Here is a 23,942-nt window from a genome sequence, read left to right on the forward strand (position 1 = left end):
CAGCTTCGATCTTCCTCCAACTCAACCACCTCGTTCAGCGAGTAAGCATCCGTCAAACGACGCACTCGTTTCGCCGCCTCCTCTCCTTGAATCTCTGCCCAGCAGATAAACAAAGAGGTCACTTTATGTCCGAAAGCTTCACAAAATGTGGCATAGTTATTAAAAATTATATTATTTTGTTTTAACTACAGAGTCCACGTTATAACACCCAAACTCTAAACACGTGCACGGCACGAGCCTACATGGCACCTGATCATTTGGTCAGTTACTGATAAACACATAAACTTGTATCATTATCATAATTTTATCCACACGTGCACGGTACGAGCCTACATGGCACATACATAGCACTTGATCATTTGAACAGTTACTGACAACCACATAAACCTGTATCAACATCATAATTTTATCCACAACATCTAAACTAAGAATAACTCAAGTCTAACTATCAACAGCATACAAATAACCCTACTTGGGCCCCACATATGCCACAACACATCATCAAGAGTTTTTCATAACTACATATACACAACGGTAGTATATATATACATAATTATACAAGTACAAAGTCACTTGTTAAAATATAAGACAATGATACATACACACTTTGGAGGACGTCCACTAATACATCAGACAAGATAACTTATCTAGCTTATAACACTAACCACACTCTACTCCTTACTCACCAATAAGGCTTCTGAGAGAATATCCTGCCCCACTCGTTCACCTAGGTTGATGAAAATGAGAAAACAAGGAGAGTCATAAGCTAAAGGCTCAGTGAATAGACCTTACCCTGAATCAGTGAAGCCGAACAAAGAGAAAATAATGTACTGGATAATATGAATCAGAAAGAACATTATGTCATGGATGAGTATATGAATGCATCCTCAATGACATATAAGTTAAAAATAGATAACATGTCATAACTGATAAAAATACATAATCCTCGACACTGAATAAATATGTCACCACATCATATGATTATCATAACTCTCTCTCAAATATGACACATGGTGCATGCCAATCATGACGATGCTATGAGATCAAATGTAATAATATATGAGGTATATTGACCACTCAATAATCAAGATAATCGATGATAATAAAATCATATGCATTTCTCAATATCACGATCATCACCGACATCTCGGTATAATATCATCATACTAGACCACTGTGCACAGTCACCACCTGGTACCCGATCTCACATCATGTCTAAAGGCTCAGATCATACTCCGCCACCCATAAGAGTATCTCAGATATAACCATACTCCATCACCCGCTAGGGTATCAATATTTATCCAGACCGGGCACCCACATAGTTGATAGAAACCTCGTGATGATAACTCGCTACATATGCCCTGGCGAACGGCATGTGTTCGAATGTCTGCTGCGCACATAGACTAACGACCTCAGACGTAAGGCCAACAAGATCGCGACTATGTCGAGCGATCAATCATCTCCAGGCACGCCCTAACCCTCGCGCCCACTCGGGTATTCTCACGCTTTCTATCAACTATCATATCAATCACATTTCATGTTTTTCTTCTAAATGACAGATCATATGTATATATTCAGTACGATAATAAGTCAATGCATAATAGAAATTTAAGTGAAACAGGAGTTAAGAGAAAAATAATGCAATGTAGTCCCCAACCATGTAGTCAACACATGCATACTCATGCTAATCTATTACATGCATACTTATGCTATAGATCAACTGGACATAACATTATAACAGTATAATCATCTCTCATTATCTCTATTTATCATCATCATGCTCATATCCAAGATCAGCCTAATTAGATGCATGATAAAATATGCTCGATTGTAATCATATCTAGATAAAGTCATATAATCACGTTGGAGGCCAAAACATACATGTACATAATATATAATATAATATAATTTGAGAAATGCGTCTATGGGATAAGACTACTCACCACCACTGCAAATACCAAACAACCACTCGTTCACGTTGCTACGACAATGATCAAGCCTCGATAGTTAAATCCACGGGGTATTGAACAGGGGGTCGAAATCTAAAATTATTTAAGTAGTATGATGTTAGTCATTTATCTAATTAAAATCCGTTCATATAATATATGATCATTTAGAAGGTTTTAGAATTTCTACTTATCTTTATAACTAGCTAAATTTTAATTACAGATATAAATATAAATATAAATGAAAACTTAACTATAAGTATATCTCGATTAATTAGAAATTACTTTATAAAATAATAAATAAATACATAAGCCTAGTATTTTATTTGTTACAAAAATAACAATATATAATAAATTAATAGAATTACTTAAAATGTATATCATAAGAATATTAGAATATAAATCTAATAATTATAATTTACAAATATATCTATTAATCTAATATACATATAAGTAAATAAATAAATAAAATTATTACCTATATTTATGTGTAATAGTTTATAACCTAATTAATCATTAATTAATTATAATTAACAATAATTATAATGATGAATATGTATTATTATTAAAATGAATAATGTCTAAATTTATTTGTATTAATTAAGAAGGAAAAACCTAAATAAATAACATCAATAAAATAGATAGATAAATAAATAATTAAATTAATTAAAAAAAACTGTCATCAGTGCGAGCCCAGCACTATGTAAGAAAGAAGGAGCAGGAGCCGAGGAAGGAGAAGAAAAAGAAAGAAAGAAGAAGAAGAAGAAGAAGAAGAAGAAGAAGAAGAAAGAGAAGAGGAAGAAGAAGAAGGGAGGAGGGGAGGGAGGTGCGGACCCGGGCCGGCGGGGAGGGCATCGACCGCTACTGGCCAGCCAATGGCTTGGCTCCGATGAGCCCGACCTCGGGTGAGAGAGAGAGAGAGAGAGAGAGAGAGAGAGAGAGAGAGAGAGAGAGAGAGAGAGAGAGAGAGAGAGAGAGAGAGAGAAGGAAAGAGAGGGTGAGTGAGAGGTCTCACCGGCGGCGACGGCGGCTCTAGGGAAGGTGTCGTATAGAGAGAGAGTAGAGTGAGAGGGTGGCCGAGAGAGAGAGAGAGAGAGAGATTTAAAGAGAGAGAGAGAGAAGGAGGTGGAGGAGGAGTAGTGGCGGCACCGGAGCCCGCCGCAGCCGGTTGGCTGCGGCAGCGGCTGCGGGCGTGTGGCGCCCCACCATGCAAGCTGCTTGCATGGGCACGAGGCCGGCCACAGTGTGGCCGGTCGCGTCGTGCCTATAATATTTTTTTTTAACCCTACTTGGGTTATTACACACATCATAGCACTTAACCAGATATACCACTATTTTTTCTCTCTCCCTCCCCAACTTTAAATTGGTCATCGGAAACTAGTTCTTCACATGTTTCACCTTACTTGGAACTCCCTAGAACTTCATCATCTGTTACAGCAGTTTCCCACCAAACTTACATCTCAAAATAAGGTGATCTATTGACTCATCATTTTTACAAAAAACACAAGTAGAACTATGAGTCCAGTTTTCTTGAGCAAATTATCTCTGGTCAACACTCTGTTATTATGGACCAATCACAAAAAAGCTCTAACTTTCAGAGGTATCTTCGGTTTCCAAATTATTAGCAAGCTTTTAAAGATAGCACCTTCATGATTAAGAAATCTATAAAGAGATTTAATAGCGAAAATGCCATTATTTTCCCATCTCCATCTGACTCTCTTATTAGCCGTGCCTCTCTAGGTACAATGGGTGTTTACAAAATTGATCATCTATTGTTTTTCCAACAGCAAACTTTCAGTCAGCATTCTTCTATACTTAAGCCTCCATTCACCTCTTTCAGACCAAACCTCATGCACAATTGTCTCTTTATTCCAAACAATGTTTCTATAAAAAGACTTTTAGACCAATCATATGCACATTTTGGTATCTATTATCTTTCTAATATATATTAATTATTTGATATTAGACATTATCTAGCAAAATAGAAACGGAAATAAAATTAAAGAGGTTCCCTTATTCTGAAAAGAAAAAACAACACGGATCATACTAGGAAATTATGATATAAATTTGCAGGTAGCCTATAATTATAGTGTCACACGTCATGCTAATTACATAAACATGCTAGTTTATTAATATACATATTGTCATGTCTTTATCTCCTTTAATTATATTATCTCCTTTAATTATATTGACTAACAATTGAAGTTTGAATTAGTTTTTTTTTTTTGTCATTTATAAACCCGAAGGCTAGATATGGGCCGGATAAAAAGTTAACCCTCCCTAGATACAAATGCACTTAAGTCTTACCGAACTTTTAGCTGCCTAATCTAGGTTTCAAGTCATATACATCGCCAAACAATTGCTCCAAACCAAACGTCGCTAAGACGTGCTCCAAACTGTTGCGATGCGGAGCTGTTCTTTAAAGTTAACCGCATTGCTGAACCATCAATCGAATCGAGTTTAGCCACCAAATAAATAAATAATTTTATCACGATATTATTTGGGATTTGAGTCAAATCCATCACCTCACTCAGCTACAGTTAGTTAGTTGGTGAAGTTTTGATTAGTTAATCATCGATGTACATTTGATTGTTTCAGATTGATGGGTGACAGATTTGATAAGTGGAAGATTGCAGGACGAATATTCTACATTTCCCTACTCTCTACGAGACAATAAATACCTTGTCACATCAATGTAATGAATGCAGGAGAGAAACGTGACGAAGGTTGTTCAATTGTTGATTTGCTTGATGGGTTTGATAACTTAGGGAGTTGTTGAGGTAATTTCGTGTACACTTTGGTGGGGTTTAATGATGGAATAACCTAAAATAATTTATATCAGTGTCGATTATTATAACGTTTGATAACAAATCAGTATAGTAAATAATGAAAACATCTTTTATAGTGAGTGGATAAGTTAAAGGAGATAGATGTGAAAAAATTAAGAGAGACAGAGATAATGATTAAAATAATATTTTTAAAGGGTTAAATAGTAATTAAATTTTATTAGTAAATATAAAATGTTTGTAGAAGCTGAGAGGAGAGAGAAGTAAATAATTTGATATAATATTATACAATTTCACTGCCAGAGGATGAGATAGAAACTAGAGACGTGTTAAATTATCTGTCTAATTAATTGGAATATGCGATCCTTAGTTAATAACTGCATTAATAATTCTCCAACAGCTAACGCCCGCCTAATCACTCGAGAATGCATTAACTCCTACTCTTATAAATACTCTTCATCTCACGAACCGAACTCAAATTACACTTTTTTTAGGAAAAAAAGACTAGAAAGAGATCAGACACAAGAAAAGAAAAAGAAAGTTTAAATATCTAATAACCATGGCTACTCCAAACCGAGCTCTTAACTTCTCAAGCTCACCTCCCCTCAACCTTAACTACCACTCCATCCTCAACAGCCTCCTCCCCTTCCTCCTCACCGCTCTCCTCCTCTCCAACCTCAGCTCCTCCAACCTCCTCCTCTCCGCTCTCCTCTTCCTCATCACCGCCGCCCTCTACTTCAGCTCCCGGCCGCGGCCCGTCTACCTCATCGACCACGCCTGCTTCAAGCCGCCGGAGTGGTGTCGCGTTCCGAACGCCGCGTTCTTGGAGCACAGCAGGACCATTCTAGGCGACGAGCTCGCCGAGTTCCAGATGCGCGTCCTCGAGCGGTCGGGACTCGGCGAGGAGACCTCTCTCCCTCCTCCCGCTCACTACCTCCCTCCTGTCACCTCGTTGTCGGGCTCGCATGACGAGGCTGAGCTCATCGTCTTCACCGCAGTCGATGAGCTTTTGAGTAAGACTGGAGTGAACCCTAAGGATATCAACGTGCTGGTGGTTAACTGCAATAGCTTCGCGCCTGTGCCTTCTCTCACTTCCATGATCATTAATAGATACAAGCTCGGGAGCGACGTGCGTAGCTATAATTTATCCGGAATGGGGTGTAGTGCGAGCCCGATCTCAATCGGGCTCGCTAGGGATGTGCTTCGGGTGAGACCCGAGTCGACGGCGCTGGTGTTCTCGACGGAGATCGTCGTGTCGCCGGCGTGGTACACCGGGACTAGGAAGTCCATGCTTATACCTAACTGCCTCTTCCGCATGGGCGGCGTGGCGGTGCTCCTGTCGAACCGGGGGCGGCACCACGGCGACGCCAAGTACCGTCTCCACTACGTCGTCCGGACGCACACCGGGGCCGACGACAAGGCGCACCAGTGTCTTTACCAGATGGAGGATAATGAGGGGAGGTTGGGGATATCGCTATCGAAGGAAGTCATGCCGATCTCCGGCGAGGCGCTGAAGGAGCACCTCATGGTATTTGTTTGCTTAATTAAATTTCCGCTCGCTTATGATACCACGTAAAAAATTAAAAGCTAATAAAGAATGATATTCTCATGCTAACTCTGGTATCATATTAAAAGCTTAAGCTGATAGACAACACGATAATTTTGATGTTTAACAGGTGCTAGGGCAACTAGTTCTTCCATGGTGGGAGCAGTTGCTCTTCGTTGGGACGCTCCTCGGCAGGAAATTTATTAACCCTAAGTGGAAGATATATGTGCCACAGTTCAGGAAGGCATTTGAACACATCTGCGTGCACGCCGGCGGCCGAGCAGTGATCGATGAGGTGCAGATGAACTTAGGGCTCTCGTCGGAGCAGGTGGAGGCATCTCGCATGACGTTGCACCGCTTCGGTAACACATCCAGCAGCTCAGTCTGGTACTCCATACTAACTCCTCGCCAACTACTCTAAAAATTTAACTTTAACTTTGACAAAAAAAATAATATTATTATTTTAATTATTTATATTCTAAACAACTGTAGGTACGAGTTGAGCTACATGGAAGCTAAAGGAAGGATGAAGAAGGGGGATAGGGTTTGGCAACTTGGACTTGGGAGTGGATTTAAGTGCAATAGCTCGGTGTGGGAGTGCATGAAGAATATTGAAAAGGACCAAGGGCCTTGGTCTGGGTGCATAGATAGGTACCCAGTGGAAGTTCCAGAAGTGCTTAAATTCTAAGGCTATATGATCTATGTTGTTTAAAATTTCTTTTCTTTAGAAAGAAATTTGATGCAATTATATTAAAGAACAGAGGGAGAGAGAGAGAGAGAAATTTCCGTACATGTTCTTAGTTTACAATGAAGCTGTCGCATGCCCCTAAATTTGGCGTTGCATGCATGTCAGTTTTGTATCTATATTTGTGATAAATAAGAATTTTACTCTCTCTCTCTCTCTCTCTCTCTAGGAAAATAATTTTTTATATATTATAAATTCACATACTACTATATAAATATTTATCTTTTAACTTATACATTTTGCTTACTCCTTGAAAATATCCTCCTGTTATTTTTTAATGGTCATTTACTATATACATGAGTTAAAATAAAGATATATGTAAAATGTTCTTAACATCCTTGAATAAATATTAATAATTCTTTTAAGTTGTGGTAAAAAAATATAGAAAATAGATCAAAAGAGAGGTATTTTGGGTATTTAATTGTTTATTTTTAAAAGGAATACAATATTCGCTATTTAGTTAGCTGATGTTATGTATAATAGAAACAAAAGCTCAAGAAAAAATAGGAAATTTTAAATAACACCTTATTTTTAAGAATTTTGTAATCTAGTCGCTCTTTTTTTATTCTATAATTCTCATATAAAATCCTCAGTTAACTTAAACTAATCATTTCTAAACAGAAATATATAAACAAAAAATATATATTTTATCAAAATACAAAGAATAATTTCTAAGATACCTAGATTATCTATGTATTTTCATATCCAATTTCATTCAAGGGCTTATAACCAAGTCCTTAGTTATTTCCCCTTTCTTATCCCTAGAGAGCTTCGCCCAAACCCGAGGAGCTTCCTAAATGACAAGCTGTTGGAGTTTGCTTCACCAAGCCATTAATTGGAAGTGACCTTAATTCCCAAGTTGCAGGAGCTTCAAGACATTGCGGTAAACCTTAATGGCCCAGCCCGGCCGGGCCTAAACCGAGTCTGGGCCGGGCTTACCCGAGCCCGAACAACTCATGGGCGGCATGGGCCAGCTCTTTGCCCGCCCAACCCGGCCCGAAAGCCCGCCCGTCTGCTACAGTACTTTGCCCATATGCTACAGTATTTTACTACTGCTACAGTAAAAAATATTTTGGTATTATACCGTTTTGCATTATTTTAAGCACACATTTAAAAAAAATTAATTTATTTTAATTTTTTAAAATGGAGGAATATAAATATATATATATTTTTAAATAAGTTAATAGTTAAAAAAATTCTAAAAATAGCTAAAATATGGGTTGGGTCGGGCCAGCCCGGCCCGACCGGTTAGCCCGATCTCTCACGGGCCAACAGGCGGTAACGGGTTAGACTATTCTAGCCCGGCCCGAACTCGACCCGGCCCGGCCCGCCCGATGATCATGTCTACATTGCGGCATCTTGAAAATTGAGATTTTATATGAATATTTTCGGTTGATATATATTGAAAAGAATTGAAAACAAGCTTCCTAGAAAAATTAAGGATTTGTGTATCAAAATTCCATGTTTGGACTAAGTTCGCCCACTCACATTTTACGGCTTTCGTATATAGACCTCTTTTTGGGGAACATTAATGGGGCCCAATTGAAATTATAGTTTTGTTGTTGTATATATTTGTTAATCTACCGTGGGCTCAAGGAGCCCAAGATATAAATTATATGTTTAGTTGCCCTTGTCACAGAAAATGGTAAGATAGAAACATCTACGATGGAGAACTAAAATAAAAGGTGGCGGAAATTGTTAGGTAATAACATACACAAATGCACTAACAAAGACTATAAAAAAAGAGCATATATAGAAGGGAATTGATAACGGACCACTGAGCTTATACCTAATGGACTTAAACCAATATAAGTTGTGTCAAATTCTCCTTCACTTAGTCTTAGGGGTGGTAATCAGTTCGGGTTAAGCAAGTTCGGGTCGGGTCAACTTTACCCTAATACGAACATGACCCGATTAATAAACGAGTTGCATTTGTTAGACATGAATACAACCCGATTATTAAACGGGTAACACGATACGACCCGTCTAACCCGTTTAATTAATGGGTCGTGTTAACACGACATGGTAATATGACCCGTCTAACCCATTTAATAAACATGTCATATTAACATGACACGATAACACGACCCGTCTAACCCATTTACTCTATATAAAATTCAAAATTTATTGATTTATTCTATATAAATAATGTATTAAATAAACAAAACAATCTATTTTCATCTCAAAACTCATTCAACATAAAAATTACAATTCTATTAATTCATTATTTATATAGGTAGCACGAGTAGATCCTGAGCATGAAGAAGAGTCGTTGCTTTGGGAGAAGCGTCGACGACAGCCATTGGAAGGAATTGTCAGATCTAAAGTCGACAGGGAGAAGGGGATAGAGCTCTCGAGGAGAGGTGGTCCTTGATGTCAACTAGACCGCCGACGTAGCGGGCGGCGCTGCCGTCGACGATCAGATTTGGCTGCTGGTTGTGGTCGGAGGAGAAGACTGCGACGAGGAGGTTGCATCGAGAGAAGGAGAGGGAAGGGTTGTCGTCCACAAGAGGGAGTTGAGGATGGGGGCGTAGCGAAGCGGGAAAACGACGACATAAAGGCAAATAGGCACTGCGATGCCTATTGCTACACTCGGGGTTGACAGCAAGCGTAGCAATAGGCACCGTGGTAGGCGGCAGGCGGAGGCGGCAGACAACAAAAGGAGGCAGGCAAACATTTTTTTTCCCCTTTCATTAAGGCGGCTAGAGAGGAGTGGAGAGTGGAGAGGCATGTGTGTGTGTTAGGGTAGATGTAGTTAGGGTTTTATTATATATATACAACGAGTCAAACGAGTTAGCAAGTTGACTTGACCCGTATACTTAAACAGGTCAAAACGAATTAGTAGTATAAACCCGAATACAACCCGATTATTAAACAGGTTAAGCAGGTTGACCTGTTTATGACCCAATCTCAATTAGACTAAATCCAAACATGTTTAAGAGTCAGTTATCGTATCGGATTATTTGGTTAGGTGAAATTTTGCCACCCCTACTTAGTCTATAGATATAAGGCCTTTATTATTATATATACATCTTTCTCATAAAAGAAAAAAAAATTTAAGTATAAAAAAGAATTTACATATGCAGAAACCAAACAGTATAGCCTTGTAGAGTTCATGGTGAGTCGACTCTATATAGAAACGCATTGCATCAATGTAACATTGCACGGCACTTAACAACTTTAATAACACAAAAAGTTTGGAGAGCATTTGGCTATCCTTCAGAATCTCATTTTGTACATCATTGCCTTTACAACTTGAGAAATCACAGCATAACTCACACTGTGAGAACATTTAACAGTACTTCATGAATTACAAAGAAAGAATGATATAAGTCTTAACATACAGCAGGAAAAAGTATCCCGGTATTATCTCAGTAAGGGGAAAAAAAAATCCCTCCAACTATACATCGACTTTGATGCCTTTCTTCAAAACAAGGTCTCCAGATGCATTCCGGGTGAAGAGCTTGTCCACCAGTTCATCCCAATTTGCTCTTCCAGATTTTGTACTGTTGCATGACGTTGCTTCGCTTTGGTTATCGGAAGCTGCAGATGGAGGCTCTGTCCCTTCAAAGGACTCCTCGGATGGTGCCACTGCATGTAGTACGTTCAAGGTCACTGCTCTTTCCAGGGCATACCTGTGTTCTTGTTCGAGAGATAGTTTTCTTTCCATCTTGAGCTGTGGTGGTGGCATCGTCACCACAGTGCTTTCCTTCATTAGCTGTGGCAATCACCCACCTTCAGAACTCTAAAGTAGCTACAAAGATTCTTTCAAGAGTAAATAACGGACAGCGAGTCTTGTCGAGCTATCAAATAAATGCAGAATACATGGGAAGTTACAAAGGTTAGATTGGGTGATAGAGGGATGTTTGTGACAAATCCAGTATATTTTGGCAGACACGAGGTTTATATTTGTTTAAGTGCAAAATACTGAAAATTTCAATTACTTTCCCTGGATAGTTTGGTTGGAAGATCAAACAAGGGGATATAAAGGGTGGACAAGCCTTCTTGCCAAAAGGCAAAAAGAAAAGAAAAGAAACTTCTATTTAGTAATTGAAGATGAGCAATTTGAATGAAGCTTGTGGTTGACCTTTTAAAATAATTAACTTCTGCAAAGCCTGTGGTTGCTCTTTGAAAATAATGCGGTCATGTCACAAGCATGTCCAAAGACATAATTACGTCACTTATGGTCAACCCTAACCCCGATTAGGCCTAATTATCCCAAATTTCTTATTTTCTTACCAGAATGAACCTTAAGAACTCCTGATCAACAGCAAAAGGCTTGTTTGCATAGAACAGGTAGAACACCCTTATTGAGCACACTTTACAACTATCGGAGCTATCCATAAAACATTAACCCAAACCTATGGATACCACCCAAAGCCATCATCCTATAATTAGCAATGAGAAAATGTAGTCTTCAATTACCTCCAGAGCCTTTTGCGCTTCTTGTTCTATCCAAAGAATTCCGTGGTCAGATGTGGTATTGCATGATAAGACAATATGTTCAAATCTTCCTTCTACAGGAATGGCAGTCCTCACTTCAGGAGGGTATCTTCCACATCTGCAAATAACAATGTCATTAAAGTCATTCTTCGACAGATAAAAAGTGATTGCAGGACCTCAACTTCCTCATGTTTCAGTGTATAATAAAATTGAACAACACTGCAAATATGCCTTTTTCGCTTATCAATTAACATCAACTTGTACAGATTGACAATAAAGTGACTTATTATGTTCATGTCATCTGGTCCTTCCCAGGATTTACTATGAGGAAATCAAACAGAAGCACCATCTGAATGCCAGATACAACAATAGGAACCATTTCAGCAGGAACCAACTTAATCTGACTATCTGATAAAAGGGTAGCTCAAATGGCTAAAACAGACGGAATAATAGCCGCAGGATAAAAAAAGGCATGGTCCTATTGTTCGAAGATTACTATAACGAAAAATATTGGTGGCAATTGTCGAGTGTATCAAGTGAGACATTGGCGAGATATTCAACTAGGAGCGCATAAAACAACAAGACAAAATAAGATGAATTGAATTTGCATCTATTCAAAATTTATTCATCTTATCCAACAGAATGTCAACGAGAACGTTACCTGCAAAATTTTCTCTCAACAATATGATACATGCGACCAGGAGCATAGAGTCTTCTGGTATCATTAAGCTTTCTTTTTTCTGGAATAAATGTGTCTCTCAAGCAAATCATGAATAGTAAACAGGGCAAGCTGTCCAAAGTAGTAAGACTTGGTGTAAAAATGAATACAGTATGCACAATACACGAGTTTGAGAAAGATGATAACAGAAAATTAAAAGCAGGGGCACTTGTCCTTGAAAAACTAGCCAAATACTTGAAGAACGCACCAGAAGATAGATCCGAAAATATCTTCTAAGGGTGTTGCTGTTCTTGGCAAAAAATCATCCTGTACAAGCTCATATATGACGAGTCAATTCTTGCTAAGAAGTTCATCTTGTACAATATTCAAAAAATCATAAGAAGGCTTATGAAGAAACAAAGGTCAATATGCATACTACATTCGTCATATACAAAAGATGGAGATTCAATTCTGTACTGGTATGAAGTTGCATTTATGTAAAAGAAAAAACTGAAAGCAGTAAAAGAGAAAAAAGAAATGCATAATGATTACGCTATCCTCCTCTATATAGAGAAAAATACATGTGTCATACTTATAGACTACATGGAGTAATATATCTATGAAAGAATGGATCATCTGGGTGGTCATATACAAGTATTAGCTATAACTTATGACTAGTCACTCTTTCCCAGTTAAAACCACGTACCAGTCACTATATTTAAAAGCATCAACCAACCATCTTTGACTTGGCTCTCCACTAAGGTCATATGTTATATTCACATTTTGAGTTTTCATACAAGTGGCAGATGGAAAACTTGTATTAATCACTCTACATCACTGTATTCACAACGACAAGCTAGCCATCAGTGACGCTAAGCAGCTGTATTCACATTGATAACAGAAGTTTGCTCCTCCAGCATAATGGCACTCACTCGTGTAGGAACTTTCTAGATCAAATGGACTAAATTCAACTAGCAACTCTTAGATATCAAACAAGTATTCAGATACCAAACAACTTCTATTCCTAAATCCAAATATAGCACATTCAACTCTTCTCCTATTTCAAGATGGACCACATGAAAATTTTGTTCCAATTAAAGTAGCTCGTCAGGAAAGAAGAAAATAACTCTCCATCTAACATCACACTGCTCAGAGTCAATCTCACAACAAACATAGATCCAATTAATCCTACATTCGACAAACCAACATCAAAATTCGCTTCAAAAAGTAGAGAATTCACCTGCAGTATGACGGAATTGATGACATCCGCATACTTAACGGCAAGATTCAGCGACATGCACCTGGTGGGCGCGATTGCGTAACACTGTACCTTATTCCTGGGTATGCCCCCAAACTTATCCCTATGATTAACGACGACTATAGTCATCAACGCTGCTATCCCCGATCCAAGCGAGTGCCCCACGAAGACCAACTTGTAGTCCGATCCGAGCTCCTCAAGAAGCTCTCTCAACGTCTCCCCCTCTCGTTTTAGTATCCAAGTCGCGGCCTTTAAGAGACCATGATGCACATATCCTCCATCGAACATCTGCCTCCCAAGCCGGTTGTCGAGAAGCACCTTGTAATCGCTCTCGCGCGCGAGATTGAGGCCGCGGAGGGCCAAGATGATTTCTTTATGACCATGGTCGACGTAGATGAGGTAAGGGGGGCAATTGCCGCCAGTTTGGTCGTAGGCGACGCGCTTGATGACCCAAGAAGGGTTCATCTGGTAGCCGCCGGGCGGGGGGAAGCGTGGTTGGGAGAGGTCCTCTTCGTAGACGGCGAGAATGGCTCGGCACAACCGAGGGATGGGTTCGAATTCGTCGGGGGAGGCGGGTGGCCATGACTCGCTGTCGTAGGAACCGATGTAGGTGAGGCGCTTCCACGCCCACCGAGAACAGCCGAGGCAGACGACGCATTCCAAGCCGCAGAAGACGGACATTGGAGGCGATGAAAGCAATACGTTTGTTTGAATGCCAGAGAGAAGGAATGAGAAAGCAGTAAGCTTTCGGTCTAAAAAAGGTTGGATGGGCGGCTTCTGGAAGGAGGAATTAAAAAACAAAAAAAAAGAAAAGAAGAAGGGATTTTCCAGCTGGGGTGCTGCATTTTTGTATACTGAACTTGGGAGTTTCCAAACAAATAGGGAGTAGCAAATATTTATTTTAGGATGTAAAGTTTTACAGTCAGAATCTTGCAAGTCCTACATTTAGCTCTTGATGGTTTAATTTATGAGTAAAGTTTTTTCTTCTAGGAGAAGTATATTATGAGTATACCAGGTACAAAGGTGACAGCGTGGTTGGCGTTGGCACTGAACCAGATCTGAGTGTTGGAATTTCTTTTCTTTTTTTATTAGAAAGGAGCTGGTATTAATTAAGCCCGGGGTGTTGGAATTTAAATCATAATACACATTGGCAGAGACGTGTCAAATGGGAGGATAGGTGATGGGGAATCGCTAGCCGCCGAAGACCAATCAGCAGCCGCACGAGTGGAGTTGGACGAGTTGCTTTTTCGTTTAATTAGCATCTTCCACTTGGTACGATCCCTTTGCTCTACTTAATCACGAAAAGTTGACAAGATTAGGTAGTGGAGTCGGAATTCTCGTGTCGATAAATGGTGTTACCTTTGCTTGGGATAAACGAGAAATTAAAAATGAACAGAAGCTTGGTTCTCCGACCTCTTGGTAGCTCCAGAATTTTACAAGCGGTCACTACTACATCATACAATGCAAAATCGATTGTAATAGTTCTGAAGCTATCACAAAACCCTCTTAATAAAACCATATGATATTTGTGAAGATAAGATTATGCAAAGAATCAGACTTTAATTCAAAATTAAGGATAATACGTAAATAAGACTAACTAGACTTGACTCGACCGATTTTATCCACGAATCATAACAATTAATCACACTTTCGACACCTTATCCTCAAGGTGACTAGGGACAATCCACCCAATAGCCTAGCTCGTGTCACACTCACGGGCTTCATACAGGTCCAGCTCAGTCAGCTGATGCGAGTCCGCAGGGTTGTTCCATCGGTTGATCTAGGTTGCCGGCAAACCTCCAAGAGATGCAAGCGGCGGTGGAAGCAAAAAAATCAAGCTCGAGCTCAATTTGTTGCAGCGACGGCCATGGCGCGTTACCTATGGGTCCATCGGCACTTGGTGCCCATGGTCCTACTGGAGTGGAGCTACGATGATGGCGAGGTCGGCGAAAGCCACCTTGGCTCGGGCCATATCGTCGCGAGCGTGGTCACCAGGGTTGGCTATGTGACAATCGTCGGCAAGTGCAGTGCCCACCATTGGATGGCAGTTGGGCTAGGAAAGGCAATTGTGGCCATTGGTGGTTGTAGAAGGGTCGGACCCATGACTACCTGCCAAGATTTTGCTACAGCGAAAATGATCGTCGATGGTGGCCTTTCAACTAGTGCTGACGTGAACAACAACTATGGTTCAGGTGTGGGAGGTCCAAGAAAAGTGCCGGTGGTGGTGGCTTGGGCCGAGAGGGCCTAGATTGCCGCCGGGTGAAAAACTAAGGTTTTGGGTGATAACTTTCCACTGCGATTGAGGAAGATGGCTCGAGGTCTATCTTTACTGGCTACTCTGGTGTCAGACTACGACTAGGAGGGTCTATAGAGGTGGAGAGAGCTCCATCGCAATCGAAGGAGGGGTTTTGGCCATGGGTTAGGTCTCTTCTCCACCTTCCTCATAGTTTGGAGAAAACAACCGTGGAAGGGCCAATTCCACCGTGGTGGTGCAAGTCAGTGGTGCTGGGTTAGGAGGGCTATCGGTAGGCTTAAATAGCCTTTTTCGATCCTCTAGATGTTCGCTTTTGGCAAATCTTGCATTTTCCTCCACGAATTCAAGTATTGTCGTTGCCCACGTCGGTCAGGTCACTCATCATCGACAATGGCTATTCGTGGTGATGGTGCTAAAAGATCCAATCAGTACATGATCTGAATGTCAAAAAATATGAGATTTTTATAGGTGGCAGCATCAAGAGTAATGAATTTAATGGTTATGATTTCACGTAAATATGAAATTATAGTAAAAAGTTAAAAATAAAATAGTGAAAAAACATTAATTCTAGATAGATTGATAATTATACTACGTTGCGACAGTCGTTAAAAGATAGCAAATGGCTAAAGATAGTGGTGGACGATCATAAAATAGGGTGGCTGGTGGAGGAAGATGGTGACTAAAGTTTAGAAGCTAAAAAAAATATCTATGGTTAAGATTGACTTGTATAAAGATAAAAACGATTTAATGATTATAATAAAAAATAAAGATGTGTGAGATAATAAAAATAACTGAGCTCAATATCATCTACTCATGCTAATTAACCCATGACACTTTCATTTATAGAAGCAAAATCTTAGCGGATCGAATCTATATGCGGATTATTTACTTTAATTTTTTTTTGTTGAAAAAAAGTTCATAGACCACACTTTAATTCAAAATTAAAAATAATAAGCAAATTAGACTAACTTAAACTCTGACTCGGCCAACGTGGTCAGATCATAACATATTACAAGATAGGTTAGGTGTTTTGTCTTTAATTTGGAACCAAAGGATAATAACTCACCTGAAGATATCTATTACAATAGATCCATTAATTAACTTCAATTTAAAAACTCGAGATAAAAGCCATGACATTATTTGTGTTTCGAGTCCAGAAGTTCTGGGGGTAGCCGGATTAACAAGTACCATATATCCTCCTTGTGCAATGTGGTCACATGCAGAAGGCAAGAATCACCCTCCCGACACTCTTCAATTCCTTTGGGAATGGAAAACAAAGCAGCTTGACTCTACTGCCTTCTCCCCCTTCCTTTCTTGGATGGCTGCTGCTCCGCCTGCTCCTTGCCTGATACTTCAGAAATGTCAACTGCACAGTAAAGATAAAAGTTGGTAAGACTTGCTACAAAAGGGAAAGCAAGAACAACTATTTGGGTCCTCAAAAAGTATAAGCTGGCAGTATTGGATATGAGCAAGACATAATACCATCAGGACCACGAGCCATCAGAGTGAAGAAGATGTTATTGAGCTTCTCCATCTTTTTTGCATCCTGGGCCTGGTCAGTTTTGAACTTAAGACACTGCAATTTCATAGTTCTCATGTCAGCATGATTTATAGAGTGAGCTGGATGAATTGGGATTCTACAGATACAACCTGCCGTCTTTAAATCATGCAATTACAATTTACAACAATTAGAAGAAAGAAAAAGAAGTCTTTGTCTGAATCTAAAAAATTACATTATGTATGATATTTGAAACTTTCTTCATAAGCTTACTCCTTTTATGAAATATACTACTCACCCCTTCCATCAGCACATGTGTCCAGTATCCTTTTACTAAATATTTTTCATGGAAGCTTGCAGTGAGTTCACTTAGTTCATGACTCTCTTGTTTTGTCGGATAACGATAAGTACCTCAAATGAATGTTGTAGATGTATTTTAACAATGTTTTTGGTGGTAATTGTATCAATCTCCCACATCTAAAGTCCAAACTATTGAATCACCGGAGAATTATCCTTTGAGTTATTTCCTCATACTCAGGCTTCCTTGAAATGTCCAATTCACTGCCTCCATTATTAATCAGGGTTTACCCAAAGAAACAATCATGGATCTTAGTTTCGGCCAATCCCAAGTGCACACCTGTTTTGGATTGTAACAACATACAAAATTTCTGACATACATATCACTTTGCACCTGTTTTGGATAATGTTCGACAAAGCCTTGCGATTCAACAAATCAACACCTACCTAACTTTATTTTTGAAAAGGTCACAAAGACCCTGTTTCATTGAAACAAGACAAGACCTACCTACCTAAAAATAAATGATGAAATTTGGTACCTTTCAAATGCAAGCACATCATTTTGTCTTCCTAACGTTTAATATGCAGATTTTTCGGACCTACACAATAGAACTTTTAGTCTTAGATATTCAATCGCAAGATAATCTATATCCAATTTTCACCAAGACAATCTCTCACCAGAATATCTTACTGTGAATTACTTTCTCAAAGAACATGCGATATAGCTCACGAAAATATGAAGAAGTATCTGAAAAAGCACATAGCACTCAAAATCAGATACCAGAATATGCACTAAGATGACCCTAAAACTCAGATGTAGGACATTGACACAAGTTGATAACTAACCATGTTAGCATAGCACTATAAACTTAACCAAATCTTGATCATATATATTGCATCGCTACGTCTTCTACATGTCCTATACAAGGTACTCCTATATACAACTAGTGAACATAACTTGCATTTGTGAGTTCACAACTAGCAGCCTTGAGAACTAATTGATTCAACAAAGCAGGAGGACATAATTATTTATACAATTCTGACTCACTATTTAGCTCCAAAATCACATTTAGAAGACTTTTATATCTAGGCGTCGTCTAGATATTACTTCTTTTCTTTTCTGCTTCTTCTTGTAAACTATTTCTATCATTACTCTGTGTGCTGCACACTCCCTTACTGTTGATTACATCATTTTAGTCATCCATTACTTCAAAATAAATCCATTTGCATTCATGCTCATTGTCTTTTATCAACAGTGTTATGCATGTTTAATCTACTAACTTCCTAATTTGTGATCATTATGACCACCTCGAACCTCTAGCATCACAGTATTATAGATCCACCATGCAACACTCCCACAACTTTCATTTCTTCCACATGAAAAAAGCATCTTTCCCTGCATCCACGACCATAATAGGTCATAAATTTTTCTTTTCCTAAAGATAAAGAGGGACATGACTAGTAATAACCTATGGAGTACCCATACTTCCAAACTTTGCCAGAATGTTGAAGTAATAAGCTACTGCTGGAACAGAACCAAGTAAAGTGTAAGGCCAGATAGATATCCAAGAAATTGATGCATGTGCAATTCTAATAACCTATGGAGTACCCATACTTCCAAACTTTGCCGGAATGTCACATCCTAAAGTTGAAGTAGTAGCTACTACTGGAACAGAACCAAGTAAAGTGTAAGGGCAGATAGATATCCAAGAAATTGATGCATGTGCAATTCTAATAACATAGTAAACTAGGAAAAATAGTTGTAACGTGACTAATTATAACTCAAACATCAAAATTAACGACAAAGGCGCAAGATTTCTTAGATAAAACTAACTCCAATTCAATCTTCCACTACAATGGATAACCCTCAATCGTACAGTTATGAAGAAGAAAGATCACAACTTAAGGCACACCTCGCGATTGTCGGTGACCTTGAGGACCAACTTCCCATCGCAATGCCTATACTTCATCGCATACCGACACTAGCATCAATTAGAGGGATTGAAAGTCAACATCACATCTCGAGAATCGAATCGGAAACAAGAACTAGGGTTAAGAGGGGGGAGCGTTAAATTGCACACCAATTGGGGATTCGCGCGGAAGAGCTGCACGGATCTATCAACGAACTCGTCCCAGGAGACGATGTAGACCATCGCGGCGCAACGAGAAGATATCGAACGAATCCCCTGAGAAGTCGGCGACGGATCTCGTCGACAAGAGTAAAAAAGTCGCCTTACTCTTCTATCTCCATCGGATGGGGGTTTATATAGTTTGTTTTGATTGATGCTTTTTTCCGCTTTTCTTTTCTTATTGGAATATTTTATCGCTGTGCATATAATATATCCGTGCGGAAGGAACTTGGACCGGTTCGGTTCATATAGGAAGCTAGATTTAACTTAATATAAAGAAAAAAATAAATATTATAATTAATCATCACCACTTGTTTTAGATCCAATGGTAACTATGCGAAGTACCAGCAATATTTTGGCAGTATTTATAAGGACACAGAAAAGTTCCGAACCTTGTTTTTTTTTTTTTTTCAAATAAAATAATTATTATAAGGACTTTTTAAAAAGATTACCAACGTTTAATATACTCGTCGGCAAGCTCCAAGAACAAATGATACCATTTGATATGAGAACAGCGAGGAAACTATAGCCCATGGGCCGTCCTTTCACATCAGAGTGGGTCCCATCCCAGATAACTATTCACCGACAGACTTTCAAACGCAGCAACGGCCCCTGCCTCCCCAGCCGACCGATTGATTCGTATGACCCGCAGGGAGATGCACGCCTCCTTTACCCCGCAAATTTAGCGTATTTACCCCTAACTTTTCTTTGAATTACCCATCCGAGAATTTTGCGAAAAAAAAAAAAGAACCCCGCGAAAGCTACGACGCCCACGATCATTTTGTGATCAGGCGTTGGCATTGCGCGCGATGGAAGGTAAAGGGTCCAGTCTCCGCCGTCTGATGCGGCGACGCTTGCGGAGTTCTGGCGGACACGTGGCTGACGAGATTCCCCCCACTGGTCGGTGAACTAACTCCTGGATGCTGATTAATGGAGGACATACCGGTAATTTTTCTTCTCTGGCGTCGGAATCCGAGGGAGGCCCACTTTAGCTTACCTCCGAGGTGAGCTTACCCACGCGAGACATTCTAAAGACGAAGAAAAGGGAGCTTCAGATTGACAGATTGTACAGTGGTAGTCGGTGACCGCACTAGGTTCTGGGGGTGGGGGCAGAGGGGGCGTTTTAAAAAGAGGAGCTAAAACTAAAATAAGATATAAGACAAAGCGCAGTGGCACAAGAGTAATTTCAACCGGGCCCGCTCTTGTCTCCCAACTTGCTCCAAAGACCAACGCCTCCCTCACCGACGCGCGGAAGAGAGGGCAAAGACTAGGTAGAACTTGTGACTCCAATGCCTTCCACATTGCATGCGCGAGCGAATCCAAGGGTGGAGTAGTGGGAGAGGACGAAGAGATCCACTTCATCCACCCCGATCTGATGCTTCGCCGGAGGAGGAGGAGGCGATGAGAGATTTAGAGGAGGTAGAGGAGAAGAAGCGCATGGCGTCGGCGGCGGAGGAACTCGAGAGGAGGAGCCGGTACCTGAGTTCTCTAATCCAAAGGACGAAGCTTAAGGAGGAGGAGGAGGAGGAGGTGAAAGAGAAGGAGGAGACGAAGGAGAAGAGGGGAGAGGAGGGAGGAGGAGGAGGAGGAGATGAGACGCAGGAGGAGAAGTACAAGGTTAGGATTAGGGCTTCGGACATGCCACCCGCGCTGCAGAAGCGCGCGTTCCGGTGCGCGAGGGAGACGCTCGCTGCCATGGCCAAGCTCGATAGCAAGCGCCTCGCTCTCGCACTCAAGAAGGTATGGCCTCCGCTCTCCATTTCTGTTCTCGTGATCGGTAGGAACCGACGGTTTCAGACCCTAATCGGTAATCCGTGGATTCTGGAGATGTTGAGGCGGATTAGGGTTTTGGAAGACGAGATGCCCCTGAAATATTTGATTTTGTATAACTAACGGCGATAGGCTATTAATCAGCTTGGTTTTGTTTCGCTAGGGTTTGAGCTTTTCTTCTCTATAACCCAATATATGCTTTACCGATTACGATTGTTTTGGAGAATTCTTGTACTTTCCCTAATTTTTTTCTTCTTTTCCTTACTTTCTCTTAAATTTATATTTTGTGATTCCGGCGTAGAAACACGAGGATGTGATATAGTTACACCAAAGTCTAGACCTGTTAATGCTATCGGCAAGTAAAAGACCAGGATCTCCTGTAAAATACAATATATTTATTACTAAATTGCATAGTTTAAGCAGACCAACTTAATTCTTATGCTTGGTATTCTTGATGGTTTACTCATGAATTATGAGACTTGCAATAGTTTCCCTGATAGCCTGTATCAGTATTTTACAAAGGAATGTTAAGAAAGGGTGCCATTTCTGATAAAGTATAACCCAGTTGCTGCCACCAAGAAATCTCTCTCAGCAATAGTTGGAGATGTGTGTCTTTTCTTTCACAACATTAGAAAATAATTTCCCAAGCACAACAGTTGTTTGAGACACGGCACAAGCCATTTACTTTGTACAAGCATTTGCTTGTGTAGTTGCTATTCTCATGTAGTTTGTACTACACCTCCATTTCCTCTTCTTCATATATATTTTTGAAAAGGGTGATTTGTTGGATAGTTGATGTTGATAGTACTATCATTTTGCATCTAAGTGACTGAATCTCTTAAAGTGAAGGATGGATATTCCTGTCGTGATTTCTTTTTTGTTTTTGAAAAATCTGAAAATCTTAAAAGTTTGTTGAAGAAGTAAAGCCCAATGAACCATCCTAGATGGTAGGTCTTATACTTCCTCATGTTTGTTGTTATTGTCTACATTTCCCTTGCTTTTATTATTGATCATTGCAACAATTCCTCTGGTTGAATGTTCACAAGTTTCTGAAAGTGTTTCTGCTGGCAGATTCATGTGGTTAATGCAGAATGAGTTTTGAGTCCTAATCTCAGAAGCCACGGAAATGCCAAAACTGTTTCAGAAGATAATTTTATAAACATGAAAGCTGGAGTTTTAATTGAATAGCCGTGAGCCAAAATATCACAAAATCCTAGTTGAAAGTGGCATTGAGTTAGTTATGTTTCAGGTGCCAGGGGTACAAGACTATTTCACACATGTACTCTTGCATGGTTTCTGACTTTCGTCGGTCCCATTAGATTCCATCTAATCTTCATTTCCATACCTGTCTGGAGTTCCATGGGCTTAAGAGGCGAGGGAGTAGCCCGTCCACCATCATTAATCACCATCTCAACTTCCTCTGTTTTTTTATTTCTCACCTTCGCCCCTTTTGTCCTTAAGTTATGCTTTCTTTATCAATCTATATACTTTTATTCTTATATGAGGATATAATTATATTAAATATCAGATGAACACTTGGTCCACTCTATTCATATGCACCATACAGATCCTTTGGCTGGTTGAATCTTAAGCAATGTCATAAAATTGTTGTAAAGCTTGCCATTGGCTTATAGCTTGTTCGTAAATCATATTTAGAAGGGATCTTGTACTGAATGGCTATTGAGAGTATGATACATGAGCATGTTGTATCCATCTATATCCAATGTCTATATAGAAATGATGCACTGAAAATCAAAAGGATTTCTTGTCTTCTGTCTGTTTAGATCATATGATTGACTCTATGTAACTGTCCATTACATTATAAAACATCCCCTGGAGAGTAATAGATCCTTTTTCTTGGTTTCTGAGACAAGAGGAAAACTTATTTAACTTGATTTTTTTCCCTGAAATTAATGCCTTGGCATCACTAATGGTGCTTCTGACCTTTGTATGTTTAGAACGATTAGTGATGCATCCTCAGTTAATTTCCTCTTATATAATCCTCACATGTGAATGATGTTTCATATTTTCTTACAGGAATTTGATTCCTCATACGGACCAGCTTGGCACTGCATAGTTGGTACGAGCTTTGGTTCATATGTCACTCATTCTTTGGGAGGTTTCTTGTACTTCTCCATTGACAAGGTCTATATACTTCTCTTCCGGACTGCTGTTGAGCCATTGAGCCATAGACAATGAAGTTGTAGTTGAGAAGAAGAAAGCCCCCCAAGTGAACATAGATGCTCGAAATACTGTAACCTTTACCCTGCACGTTGTTGTTGAGAAGATTGTGAAGATGTGAGAGACTACAAGTTGTGAAATTGTATGCACTCAAAAAAGACATGAAATGATTAGCTGTTCTTCCTTTTTATTAGCCTGTGTTTCTGAGATAATCATATGCTGAAGGCATCTATTATAAGAGTGCTTGCAACTCGTCTATTCAGTAGATTGTTCGCAAGTTCACATTTTGCCTAGCTTTATTTGTAAACAGGTCGCACACTGGTTAATTGTATTCCTTGTAATGCTTTATACAAATGTTCGTCCTAAATTTTTTGACTTGTGCTCAGAAAATAGAGAAGCCATTTGCTTTGATAGCCTGAGCTTGTGTAAGC

The 23,942-nt window shown here is 39.6% G+C and overlaps 4 protein-coding genes across 5 annotated transcripts; 2 read left to right on the top strand and 2 right to left on the bottom strand.

Moving 5' to 3' along the window:
- The first annotated feature begins 5,202 nt into the window (after positions 1 to 5,202).
- Positions 5,203 to 7,177, top strand: LOC140785627 (3-ketoacyl-CoA synthase 5-like). Its single transcript, XM_073133565.1, has 3 exons — positions 5,203 to 6,260; positions 6,409 to 6,665; positions 6,771 to 7,177. The coding sequence occupies exons 1-3, from the start codon at positions 5,292 to 5,294 to the stop codon at positions 6,964 to 6,966; spliced, it is 1,422 nt and encodes a 473-aa protein (XP_072989666.1). The 5' UTR covers positions 5,203 to 5,291; the 3' UTR covers positions 6,967 to 7,177.
- A 3,025-nt stretch (positions 7,178 to 10,202) lies between these two features.
- Positions 10,203 to 14,122, bottom strand: LOC140787638 (uncharacterized). 2 transcript variants are annotated; one of them, XM_073136668.1, is made up of 5 exons: positions 13,365 to 14,122; positions 12,393 to 12,451; positions 12,128 to 12,256; positions 11,449 to 11,584; positions 10,203 to 10,777 (listed from the first exon to the last, which is right to left on the bottom strand). In XM_073136668.1, the coding sequence occupies exons 1-5, from the start codon at positions 14,061 to 14,063 to the stop codon at positions 10,769 to 10,771; spliced, it is 1,032 nt and encodes a 343-aa protein (XP_072992769.1). In that variant the 5' UTR covers positions 14,064 to 14,122; the 3' UTR covers positions 10,203 to 10,768. The 2 variants fall into 2 exon arrangements, with proteins under 2 accessions (XP_072992769.1, XP_072992770.1); XM_073136669.1 differs by having other exon boundaries at positions 10,203 to 10,741; positions 13,365 to 14,116.
- A 2,455-nt stretch (positions 14,123 to 16,577) lies between these two features.
- LOC140787778 (signal recognition particle 9 kDa protein) lies at positions 16,578 to 19,772 on the bottom strand. The gene is made up of 4 exons (XM_073136878.1): positions 19,513 to 19,772; positions 19,345 to 19,413; positions 17,119 to 17,212; positions 16,578 to 17,002 (listed from the first exon to the last, which is right to left on the bottom strand). Exons 1-4 carry the CDS (start codon positions 19,582 to 19,584, stop codon positions 16,926 to 16,928), a joined length of 312 nt encoding a protein of 103 aa, XP_072992979.1. The 5' UTR covers positions 19,585 to 19,772; the 3' UTR covers positions 16,578 to 16,925.
- A 944-nt stretch (positions 19,773 to 20,716) lies between these two features.
- On the top strand, positions 20,717 to 23,776 carry LOC140786514 (uncharacterized). Its single transcript, XM_073134995.1, has 2 exons — positions 20,717 to 21,300; positions 23,368 to 23,776. Exons 1-2 carry the CDS (start codon positions 20,866 to 20,868, stop codon positions 23,527 to 23,529), a joined length of 597 nt encoding a protein of 198 aa, XP_072991096.1. The 5' UTR covers positions 20,717 to 20,865; the 3' UTR covers positions 23,530 to 23,776.
- Positions 23,777 to 23,942: the final 166 nt, after the last annotated feature.

The sequence above is a fragment of the Typha latifolia genome, chromosome 4, assembly GCF_019914945.1.
Source record: "Typha latifolia isolate L0001 chromosome 4, TyphaL0001v2, whole genome shotgun sequence".
Taxonomy (NCBI): domain Eukaryota; kingdom Viridiplantae; phylum Streptophyta; class Magnoliopsida; order Poales; family Typhaceae; genus Typha; species Typha latifolia.

Excerpts from the sequence above, each read along its gene's own strand:
- LOC140787638 (XM_073136669.1), bottom strand. The coding sequence starts at position 14,063 with ATGTCCGTCTTCTGCGGCTTGGAATGCGTCGTCTGCCTCGGCTGTTCT. Across the intron at positions 12,452-13,364 it reads TCAATTCCGTCATACTGCAG|GATGATTTTTTGCCAAGAAC; the intron begins GTGAATTCTCTA and ends GAGCTTGTACAG. Across the intron at positions 11,585-12,127 it reads GTTGAGAGAAAATTTTGCAG|ATGTGGAAGATACCCTCCTG; the intron begins GTAACGTTCTCG and ends TGTTATTTGCAG.
- LOC140787778 (XM_073136878.1), bottom strand. The coding sequence starts at position 19,584 with ATGGTCTACATCGTCTCCTGGGACGAGTTCGTTGATAGATCCGTGCAG. Across the intron at positions 19,414-19,512 it reads TCCGCGCGAATCCCCAATTG|TGTCGGTATGCGATGAAGTA; the intron begins GTGTGCAATTTA and ends AATTGATGCTAG. Across the intron at positions 17,213-19,344 it reads AGGTCACCGACAATCGCGAG|TGTCTTAAGTTCAAAACTGA; the intron begins GTGTGCCTTAAG and ends ATGAAATTGCAG.
- LOC140786514 (XM_073134995.1), top strand. The coding sequence starts at position 20,866 with ATGCGCGAGCGAATCCAAGGGTGGAGTAGTGGGAGAGGACGAAGAGAT. Across the intron at positions 21,301-23,367 it reads TCGCTCTCGCACTCAAGAAG|GAATTTGATTCCTCATACGG; the intron begins GTATGGCCTCCG and ends ATTTTCTTACAG.
- LOC140785627 (XM_073133565.1), top strand. The coding sequence starts at position 5,292 with ATGGCTACTCCAAACCGAGCTCTTAACTTCTCAAGCTCACCTCCCCTC. Across the intron at positions 6,261-6,408 it reads CGCTGAAGGAGCACCTCATG|GTGCTAGGGCAACTAGTTCT; the intron begins GTATTTGTTTGC and ends GATGTTTAACAG. Across the intron at positions 6,666-6,770 it reads ACATCCAGCAGCTCAGTCTG|GTACGAGTTGAGCTACATGG; the intron begins GTACTCCATACT and ends AAACAACTGTAG.